Source organism: Clupea harengus, chromosome 5 (assembly GCF_900700415.2).
Source record: "Clupea harengus chromosome 5, Ch_v2.0.2, whole genome shotgun sequence".
In the NCBI taxonomy this organism is placed as follows: Eukaryota; Metazoa; Chordata; class Actinopteri; order Clupeiformes; family Clupeidae; genus Clupea; species Clupea harengus.
The window spans coordinates 19,229,462-19,240,782 of NC_045156.1; the positions used below are offsets into that span (position 1 = coordinate 19,229,462).

Below are 11,321 nucleotides of genomic sequence, written 5' to 3' on the forward strand. Positions count from 1 at the left end.
GCTTGTAAACAGTCCACATTTTATTTGCTTAAAACACACAGCAGTACTGTCAAATCAGAAAGCAAATCAGCTGTCAAAGGGCTGTTACCTGACCAAATACCTTTCAAACTCGGTGATAGTATTCACAACTAATTTGTTCTTCATTCTATCAAATATGATGAAGTGTGGTCCGCGACGGCCACAAGTAAATTATTGCGACATTTCTAACATACAACTCAGAACGAAGAGAACACAGCCAGTAGTAGCCTAATCTAATAAAGAGTTGCCTAATCTATTAACAAGGTCATGGATTGGTGGCTTAAGACAGGAACTATGAAAAGAAAATTAAATGAGAAAGCCTCTAACATAGACAAGGAGAAAGTGGTTCAGCCTCATTGGGAATTATCTCGCCGCGGAGTTGCATTCAAAACACTGTGTTTTTCTCCCGCTGAGACAGCAAGATGACAACTAGGCTATATTCTGTGTTGTGTGACGTTGGATAATGACAGCTCTTAATTATGAAAAGTTGACTACTAGGATGGCTGTATTAATGCCAGTGGGCTAGCCTACTGTTGGTAGTGAAATACTGCGGTCAGTATGCGCATCGTTGTGTTTTGTGATGTCTGTCTGAGTGTGTGATGGGAGTATGAGGCTGTGAGCGAACTATAGTTTGTAACATAACCAAGTCACGCATGGAGCAGGGTTCCAGATGCTTTGCCTTGCGCATTGTCATATCTATAACTAGCCTACTGGTACGTACAAAAGGAGAGCCCACCCGCGAAAATCATGTGTGCGCTAACAATTGTCTGGCGCCAGGTCTTGGGTAGGAGGCATGTTGTTCCGGGGATATTTAGTTAAATGGTCCGCGAATTTTTTTTTATTGGCTAAGTGGTCCTTGGTCTGAAAAAGTTTGAGAAACACTGCTTTATAGACAATAACGATCATACACTCCCATTGCACTCAAACAACCACACTCAAACGAGGAGATATTGTATCAATTAGCCTATTAAGTACTGTATTTATTGATTGCAAAGAGTTCAACGTTACAGCAACATAACTTTGCTCCGGTCGCTAAATCTGATATATCCGTGTGCATCATCGCTCTCCCTCTCTCTCTCTGCCACACCCACCCTGTAACCTACGTGTTTATACATTATAGAAGCAAGACCATTATATTGTAACAAATCACGGAAGCGTGGTATATTTGTTATGGCTTTTTATTAAACACTAAAACACAACCCACTGTCACAATGGCACGGGCTTTATGCCCTGGTGCAAGTTACCACGAACAGACTGTGCTACCGTCACCCACCTGTATAAGCTCTGTCCCAACACAGAACAACGACATGTAATTAGAACGGTAAGGAACATATAGGGAACGTCGTTGAGCTAGTGCATCACATAGTATGCGCCCGCTGCACGGCATTACGGGGCGACTATGCCGGCACGTTAAAATATTCTGGTTTAAAGTTAATGCTTGTGAAATCAGCTGTCACTCGGCTATTACCTGACCAATACCTGTCAAACTCGGTCATAGTATTCACAACTAATTTGTCCTTCATTCTATCAAATATGATGAAATTTGGTATTGTACCCGTGAGGCAAGCCTGAGTTAAGTTCTGTTCGGTTATCTGGCGCTGAAAAACCCACGAATAAGTACTGTCAAATCAGAAAGCAAATCAGCTGTCACTCGGCTATTACCTGACCAATACCTGTCAAACTCGGTCATAGTATTCACAACTAATTTGTCCTTCATTCTATCAAATATGATGAAATTTGGTATTGTACCCGTGAGGCAAGCCTGAGTTAAGTTCTGTTCGGTTATCTGGCGCTGAAAAAACCCACGAATAAGTACTGTCAAATCAGAAAGCAAATCAGCTGTCACTCGGCTATTACCTGACCAATACCTGTCAAACTCGGTCATAGAAAAATATCATGAATGCATATTTATTACAATGGGGAAACTATAAAATCGGAGTACGGACAACTAATGCCCAGCGTTGACGATGCAGATATAGAGCTGGAAACAGCTAAATGAGCTACAGCCCAAATGCAGTGAGCTTTATCAAGCCCTGGAAAGTTCGGCACATTTGCCCGTTTCCACAGCGTCTGCTGAGCGGTCATTCAGTACAATGGGGCGTCTTAAGACATATCTTACGAAGTACGATGACTGACAAAAGACTGACTGGACTTGCTCTCATGAATATTCACACAGATTTGGAAATCGACAGCGAAGAAGTACTAAAACAATTTGATGCAACTGGCAGAAGGGCAATGCGTTTAGGCTGTAACCCATTATTTGCGCGTGTGTGTGTGTGAATGTGCATGCGTTTCTCTCGCCTTTTATCTTTCACCTTTGAATAATGTAACTTATAAACACGTTGGCCCAGCAGAAACAAACAAACAACGCGATGGACAACCCAAGAGGCAACACGCATTTCTGGACCGATGAACAGATGCGATTCATGCTCAATCAACTGTTGTTGTTGGTAGTGGTGAAGAGGTCAAGCGGAAATGGCTGTATCACCACTAGTTGTAATGAAAACAGCGCCACCTATCGTATCGGATATGACATGCTTTCGGCCAATGATTCGATTTATTCACTGCCATGTATATTGGGATAATAGCACCTACCCTCGAAAGAAAGCATAGTCCGACTAAGCAAAGATTCGAATTATACCATCATGTAAACACACTGAGTGATGAAGGTGCTGACCCACTCAATACTGAAACATCATTGACTAGTTGAACTGCTACACAGACGTAGTGAGCCGCACAGTGCAAACACGGCGGTCTCTCACTCGCACTGCACAGTCGTCTATTGGACCTGCAGTTTAGTATTCTATGAAAGAGGGAGTGAAAAGCCACGAGATTAAGTAGGATCAGTGATCAGTGAGATTCAGTGTCACGTACATGAGACATGAGAAATATTGAAAATCTGAGATCCACGGACATTTTGTGGAGAGGAGATTCTTCTAGATCAGTGGTTCCCAAACTTTTTACAGTCCCGTACCCCTTCAGACATTCAATCTCCAGCTACGTACTTCTTGGAAAAAGAAGTTTTCCTTTTCACCTTTTAGGTGAATTCCTTTTTTTTCGTTCACCATGAGGTAGATTGATGGCTTAAAATGAGTGAATAATATGTGCCACAAATGACCCAAACCTTCGAAGGTTGTTGTTTGCCAGCCATCAACAGAACAGAAGACTAAAAAAAAACATTATTTGCAGGCGATTGGGAAGATGAGCGAATTCATTTTACAGGCCATTGGACAGGGGGGCGTGGCCAGAGCGGAGTTCAGCACAGACGTGACATTTTCTCAGTGGTTTTGTTTTTTAATTAATGCTTGTTCATCGTTGTGATCGTTGTTGTGTTTATTAGAAAGAAATACAGCCTTGCAGGGCAAAATACAGGGGAATTTGGGCGATTTGGATGCACAAAATGATGTTTCCGTCTGAAAGTTGCGTTATCGCAGACATTTTCTCCCCGCGTACCCCCTGAACCACTTTGCGTACCCCTGGGGGTACGCGTACCCCAGTTTGGGAACCGAGGTTCTAGATGATCTTATGATCTTATGATGTGTTTCCCCCTGACCAAATAATTTGTATACTGTGTGTGTGCATAGGTGGAGAAGAACGTGAACAACATGACTGTCAAGATACCTCACCAGCTCTTCATCAATGGGGAGTTTGTGGATGCAGAGGGAGGGAAAACCTACAAGAGCATCAACCCTACAGATGGACAGGTACATTCAGACACAGGGACTATCATCTTCTCTCCCTCTTTCTTATCTCTCTCCCTCCCTCTCTCTCTCTCTCTTTCTCTCTCTCTCTCTCTCTCTATGTCTCTCTCTCATCCTTGAAGTGCCATACTCTATATACCCTGCTTGTCGGAGCCCTGTAAAAACTCTCTGCAGGTTTGTTTACTGTGAGCTCTCCCTCCAGGCCATCTGCGACGTGTCCCTGGCCCAGATCCCAGACGTGGAGAGGGCGGTGGCGGCTGCCAAGGAGGCCTTTGAGGAGGGAGAGTGGGGCAAGATGAACCCCAGAGACAGAGGCAAGCTCATGTACAAGTGAGTGATGGACCAACACACCAGTTTTCAAGTGATAATTATACCCGAGTAAAGTGATGAGTCAAATTTTGAGGTCAACACATAAATAAAGGTCCTTAAGAAATACGTAAAGACACTCATCCATTTTCTTTCTTTCTTTCTTTCTTTCTCCCCCTCAGGCTGGCTGACCTGATGGAGCAGCATCAGGAGGAGCTGGCCACCATAGAGACCATAGACTCAGGGGCCGTTTACACTCTCGCCCTCAAAACACACGTGGGCATGTCCATCCAGACCTTCAGGTACTTTGCTGGCTGGTGCGACAAGATCCAGGTCAGTGTGTACATGCGTCTTTAAGATAAGTTTATACTTAAATCTTTAATTCAGGCACAATCTACAGTAGCATTAATTAAAGGTTTATGAAGGTTTATGTAGATTAAATGAAAAATTCTTTCTTACTTATGCAGGGTTGCACCATTCCGATTAACCAAGCTCGGCCCAACCGTAACCTCACCTTCACCAAAAAAGAGCCCATTGGGTAAGACATGCAGAACAGTACGACTAATGTCGTCATTTCTAGATTGTTCCACACTGAATCACGTGTCTGCATATCTTAGTGTGTGCGCCATTGTAATCCCCTGGAACTACCCCCTGATGATGCTGGCCTGGAAAACAGCAGCTTGTCTGGCAGCTGGCAACACCGTTGTTCTCAAACCGGCACAGGTGAGAGCACCATGAACATTGGTGAGGTTTGTGTAGTTCCCTACACAATGTAGTTGAAAGACACAAGTAACTTTTACAATTAAAAAACCCTCCTGTCAGTAGAAATGATATATGATAATGAATATTTTAACGAGCCGCATGCTGATGAACTCATGCCTTTCCTCCAGGTCACTCCATTAACAGCGCTGAAGTTCGCAGAACTGACTGCAAGAGTCGGCTTTCCCAAGGGGGTGGTTAACATCCTCCCAGGATCAGGTATCTCCACAGACACGCAAACTGCCACCACTTCCCATGGTGCCTTATGGTCTGTCTGCTTCAGAGCGCTTTTAAAACCAATCAAACCCTTCCGTCTCCAGGTGCACTGGTAGGCCAGCGACTGTCCGACCATCCTGAGGTCCGTAAGCTGGGGTTCACCGGATCCACAGAGATCGGCAAACATATTATGAAGAGGTGAGTGACCTTTAACCCTTGAGTCCCTGACTTTAAGACGTTCAGGTAACACTTGACTTGAACCCTGCTTCATAAAACATAACATAACCATTTCATATGCTGTCATAAGTAGCTATAACAGTCAGGGTCTTACCGGGGTTATGCCACCATATTCGATAATTGTCATGACCGAATAATGCTATGACAGCTTAGTAGCATGTGACATTAGCTGTTATTGGATCATGAAGGCAACATGACACTGTCAAATCTTTGATGTGATGCATAGGATACTGAGATGTGTATTTGTTTGTGTTTGTGTGTACGTGTGTGTGTATGTATGTGCGCGTGTCTTTGTGTGTATGTGTGCTTCCTCCCTCAGCTGTGCGGTCAGTAACGTGAAGAAGGTGTCTCTGGAGTTGGGGGGTAAATCTCCACTCATCATCTTCAGTGACTGCGATCTGGACAAAGCTGTGCGCATGGTCAGTGTGCTACACAAACACACACACACTCACACACACATTTTCTAAATAGTCGAAAGCACATGATATTTCAAACATTTTCACTTTTTTGTCATTCTGAGAACACACACACACAAACAAACATACATGAGCATGGCAACTATTTCCAAGACTTTGCATTGAATTTAAACCTGACCATTTGATTTGCAACAGTTTCATGTTTGTCAGTTTCTCTATATTTAAAATTGGTTATTTCTGGAATAATTTAGTGCGCTCCACCCACATGTTGCTGCTGAATGGGAGGTGTTCATTCTTGGGCCTCCAAATACCTGAGCCAAAAGCAAACGCAAACAAACACCCTGCTATGTACAGAGTGGCTGGAAAAAACCCTAAACAGTATAGTTATATAGTGTTACAGTATTTAGCAGACGCTTTTGTCCAAAGCGACTTATAAAACATTAGAGAGAAAAAAAAGGTAAAAAATACAAGAAACAATATAGATATAAACAATATCAATTATCAATATAAAATAAAAACAATCAGTTAATAACAGTAATGATAATGAAACAGTATACCAAATCTCTGATTTTATTTATAAAGTATGCATGTAAACTAATTAACTGATTAGACAGATGAGGTTTTAAAAAAATGTTTTAATGGGCCAATGTACAGACAGCACTAGGTAGGTCATTCCACCACTGAGGGACCACGAACAAAAAGAGACTTGACTGCAAACTCTTACTGCTGAGAGAAGGCAAAGACAACAAAAATAGCCGCAGTTAGAGATGGCACTGATAAAAAATTAAAAAGTGCGTACATTGCAAAAATGCACAAGGAGCCATGGTCTATGGTGTGTGTGCGCGTGTGTGTATGTGTGTGTATAAATGTTTCCCACTTGTCCTGTGTTTGTGTGTGTACAATCTTAGGGCATGAGTTCTGTCTTCTTCAACAAAGGAGAGAACTGCATCGCAGCTGGCCGCCTCTTTGTGGAGCAGTCCCTCCACGACACATATGTGCAGAGAGTGGTAGGTATGAGAGCCTTAAGGCTCACGCTGTTTGAGTTGTTTTTTCTGATTACTGTTTTGTAAATGGCGAGTATCTGTATTTGGGTAGGTGTATTAATGCTTTGAATTGAAATGATGTAAGTGGTTGTATGTTTTCTAACCATTGTCATTGTAGGGGGCTATTGTAGTAAGTCACTGTAGGATTATTTAAAGATACTTATAGTTATGGCCACGAGAGGGCACCACTGTCTTTGCCCTAACCATCTGTCTGTCACTCATACACCACACACACACACACACACACACACACACACACACACACACACACAGGAACACAGGAGCACATACTTCTCATGAATGTGTATAGCATGTTGCAGCCAAGTTTTCTATTTGAAACATGATTCTTAAAGCCCCACTACGTGAGAATTGGTGGTTTTTGCTACTGAGCTCCCCCTAAAGTTCCAGGGTATAGCTCACTTTTACACCACTCTCGTCAATACAAATCACGCTTCGAGATCCCCTAATGGACAGTGTACACGTGTATTTGGTGACAAGCTGAAAGATATAGAACCGGCAAAGACAATGGCAGAAGGCAAAGAAGCATGTAGACTGACAAGGTACAGTAATAGTAATAACATGTTGTTGGTGACATGCTTAATGTGCATTGGACAGTGTAATTTATTACAAGTGAGCTGAGTTTTCAAGGTTGCAAACTTCCAAGGCTTAGAGATTGATGAAGACTGATCAAACTTTATAACGTGAGATTAATTTATTTGGATGCTAGCCTGAGGCAGGACTGAGGTTGATGACTTTGACTTTGGGCATCTGGAAAAACTACACATTTCCATAAGACAGGGAAGACACCAATAAGGTTCCAGTCTACGTCACATTCTTTCATAAATAACATTGGCAGGGATGTTTATGATGAAAAACTAGCGAGTCGACAACTTTCCTAACACAGCCAAACATTAAGCAAACACAACACAAGACATAGCAAGACAGGTTATTTTTACTGTCTGTTAGTCAAACAGAAAGAAGGCCAGCTCGGCATCTGACTTGCATCCTTTTGTAACTTTTATCTCTCCCCAACGGGTAAAAGCAAGTCCTTTTTTGGTCTTTTCCGCGCTTCCTCCGACAACACTTTTCTCGGTTTCTTCGTTGCCTCTGCCATGATGTCCATACAGAGAATCCTGCGCTAGCTTCTTATACCTAGCAGATTGTTCTAGTTGTTGTTGCGTGAGGTGGTGCCATAAGGCATTACGTAGTCCTCGCGAGAGGTCTTGCGCCCTGTACCCCAAGTTACATTCTCAGTATTACAAGTCAGCGTACCACCAAAATGATTTTAAAGCTGTTAATTTAACGTGAAATTGCTACATAATGTTCCTTTAAATATGCAGAAACAAAAAGCCAGGTGATGTATCATAATATGTCGGTTTTGGTATACAAAGATTATATCCTTTTGTTTTATGCCACTCTACCTTTTCTGTAGGTGGAGGAGGTGAAGAAGATGAAGATTGGAGATCCCCTAGATCGTTCGACTGACCACGGCCCCCAGAACCACAAAGCTCACCTGGACAAGCTGGTGGAGTACGCACAGACCGGGGTGAAGGAGGGGGCCCGGCTGGTGTGCGGGGGGAAGCAGTGTGACCGACCAGGTGAGTCATCCGCACCACAGGGGACCCGGCAAGGTGCATTACTCTGTAGACACACACACACACACACACACACACACACACACAGTCACCACTGTAGTACAGAACAGTCACAGTCAGCAAAGAAAGAAGAATAGCTTCAATGCCAGAGAATGTGTGAAGTTGAGAGAGGAAAGTCTCACTGATGTGCTTTTATCTGTTTTCTCCTGTTCTCGCCTCCTAGGGTTCTTCTTTGAGCCGACAATATTCACAGACGTGGAAGACCACATGTTCCTTGCCATAGAGGAGTCCTTCGGCCCCATCATGATCATCTCAAAGTTTAAGGAGGGGTGAGCATCTATTCCAGACTCTCTCCTAATTTGGGAGAGCATATTAAAATCCTGATGATATCTCAAGGTCTCAATGTTCCTCACCCCCCCCCCCCCCCCCCCCACCCCCATCCTGTCTCCTTTTCTTGTTCTCTCTCTCTCTCTCTCTCTCTCTCTCTCTCTCTCTCTCTCTCTCTCTCTCTCTCTCTCTCAATTTTTCTCTCTCTCTCTCTCAGTGATGTGGATGGAGTGCTGAAGAGGGCCAATGCCACGGAGTACGGCCTGGCGTCGGGTGTGTTCACACGGGACATCAGCAAGGCCCTGTATGTGAGCGAGAAGCTTCAGGCGGGCACGGTCTTTGTGAACACCTACAACAAGACGGACGTGGCAGCTCCCTTTGGTGGATTCAAACAGTCTGGATTCGGCAAGGACCTGGGTAAGGGCCAAAGCATATTCTGGTTTTCAACCTACTTATTTGCACCCATTTGATCTTTTGACTGCATGGCTTATATTCTGTTTTTATTTCTATTTCATAGATATATCATTTTCTTGTACTTTTCCATACAAATAAATTGTTGGGTCCCAGTAGTATGTACTTGTGTAAAGGTTCAAGAGACCTCCGTGCTCACACAGACACCTGCTACACTGAAATCTTATGCCTGTGTTTGAATGTGTCTACCAGGTCAAGACGCTCTGAACGAGTACCTGAAGACTAAAGCAGTTACCATTGAGTACTGAGATACTCACACCTCTGAAGACAACAACCAGGAACAATCCAGTCTAGAGGTGTTTCTACTGTGAAAATGACCAGCTGAAGACACAAGACTAAGATAGTGAAGATATTTGTACTTCTGTGATTAACAGTAGCTGAATCAGAGGCATTGAAAAAAAAAATCAACCAGTAGCCATTAGAGCTTAATGTGTCCTCCCTCTTTACTTATATAATGTTAGACTAATCACCTGCTTCATTTTGATTCTCATTTTGGAAAGATCCCAAACCTTATAGCTCTATATCAAATTGATATATCCTATAGAGTATGCCCATGGTTTTGACTAAAAGCCTTTTTTCTAGCCGATCAAACTGCTTGAATGAAAAATAAGACTCCATATCACATATGGTACAGGTGCATTTACCTTCAGTATTTCAGTATTTTTTTACTGTTTAGTCTGTGTCAAACTATATGAATTTTTCATAAAAGTTTTATTTCTCATAAAAGCAGAAAACCGATTTTATTGTTGCAGTGAATTGCACGGTTACTGGTACAGCTGATGTATATCTTCATGGATGTGATCTATACACTAACTTAAAATTGAATCTCAATGTGTTTTTGAATAAACACTGTTTAACAAATGTATATTATTGTGCTGTGTTTTGTTTTTGACTGATCTCCCCATTTTGTCTAAATGTTTGTCCCAGTAAAAGCCTTGGGGGCTTGGTGTTAATGATCATTTTGACATCTCAGCCAACATTAACAGGACAAATATTGCTATGGAAGAAATACAATCTCTTTTCTCATTGTGCCTTTTCTGTCCAACTGTGCGATACTATTCCCTCGCCGTTTCGGTCTCATCCATCAAAGAACATCTAATTCATCATCAATCCCTGCCAACCCCAAGAGAGCTCTCAAAAACACCATGACTCAAACGCTAATCTCTCAAAGCCCACAGATAGCTCGTGTGAGGCTGTGGAAGTAAACATGGTGGAAGAAAAACTGCAAGTGAAAAGTAAATTCTTTCAAAAGGTTTGGATTGCTCAACAGTTTCAATATCAGCCATCACAGTTTTTTTTCCCAATCATTTTCACACTTGTTTCAATACCATGTACACTTTTTCAAAACACTTAACACTTAATTTACCAAATCAGTAGACTGTGAATTAAACTGGATACTTTTCCATTGCTTAGATACAAAATGCATTCAATGACCACTTCTTCTGAAATCAGTCAGTCTCAGTCAATGTTCACCACCAGCAACATTTAGATACTCTGTTCAAAACAGTTAACTTTCAGTTCAAAAAACGGACAACATTTTGAAAATTGTAGATTTTATACACTTTTTGCTGAAAATGTATTCAGTTTTCTGCTTTGTTTTGTTTGTTTGTAGCCTTGTTACCATCTATACTATACAAATATACAAAAGTGGTGCAGTATTTGCATGTGCATGTATGAAGGAAAAATATAGATGTAGTTGTCCCTGAAGACATTTTCCCACTATTAGTGCTGTATATGTAATATATCAATGAGACAAAGTGACCCAAAAATGCAACCATAACAAGCTTTTATCTACAGTAAAGTGACTTACAATAGCATCTTGCATACACTCAGAAGTCATATATACAGTATTGTGACAGCCAAACCAACAGATCAAAAACGTTTGTTCTTGGTGTCATGACAACAGCTTGCCTTGAAATATTTGTGGGATATGGGGAATTTTAGGGGTGGATAAGATGTGCTAAAGTTTTTTTCTAAAGATTCAAGACAGAAGAATGTTGCGGTACTGTAAATGTGAAGTTCATAAAAATTTCACCACGGAACAGCATTAGGGCTGCAGGACACTTCTAGTGGTAGTCTCATGGGTTGTTGTTTCCCTTACTGTACTGGGAAAGAAAAGTGTCTGCACACTTTTTTGTACTATAGTATACCACTGAAAATTTAGCAAGGAGCTGTCTTAAGGCATATAGCTGAATTTCATATTTACTGTATTTCATTTTATATTACATAGGG

General features: G+C 42.0%; 1 protein-coding gene across 1 annotated transcript in view; it reads left to right on the plus strand.

Annotated features, from left to right (window-relative positions):
- aldh1l1 (aldehyde dehydrogenase 1 family, member L1) overlaps positions 1 to 9,954 on the plus strand; it is an 18,648-nt gene extending 8,694 nt beyond the window's left edge. Inside the window, exons 11-23 of the mRNA XM_012829387.3 lie at positions 3,603 to 3,722; positions 3,922 to 4,049; positions 4,208 to 4,358; positions 4,493 to 4,563; positions 4,643 to 4,748; positions 4,916 to 5,003; positions 5,105 to 5,198; positions 5,557 to 5,656; positions 6,562 to 6,660; positions 8,129 to 8,294; positions 8,515 to 8,620; positions 8,836 to 9,035; positions 9,282 to 9,954. Coding sequence (XP_012684841.1) covers positions 3,603 to 3,722; positions 3,922 to 4,049; positions 4,208 to 4,358; positions 4,493 to 4,563; positions 4,643 to 4,748; positions 4,916 to 5,003; positions 5,105 to 5,198; positions 5,557 to 5,656; positions 6,562 to 6,660; positions 8,129 to 8,294; positions 8,515 to 8,620; positions 8,836 to 9,035; positions 9,282 to 9,337 — 1,485 coding nt within the window. The 3' untranslated portion in view covers positions 9,338 to 9,954. The remainder of the gene's footprint in view (positions 1 to 3,602; positions 3,723 to 3,921; positions 4,050 to 4,207; positions 4,359 to 4,492; positions 4,564 to 4,642; positions 4,749 to 4,915; positions 5,004 to 5,104; positions 5,199 to 5,556; positions 5,657 to 6,561; positions 6,661 to 8,128; positions 8,295 to 8,514; positions 8,621 to 8,835; positions 9,036 to 9,281) is intronic.
- The last annotated feature ends 1,367 nt before the right edge of the window (positions 9,955 to 11,321 follow it).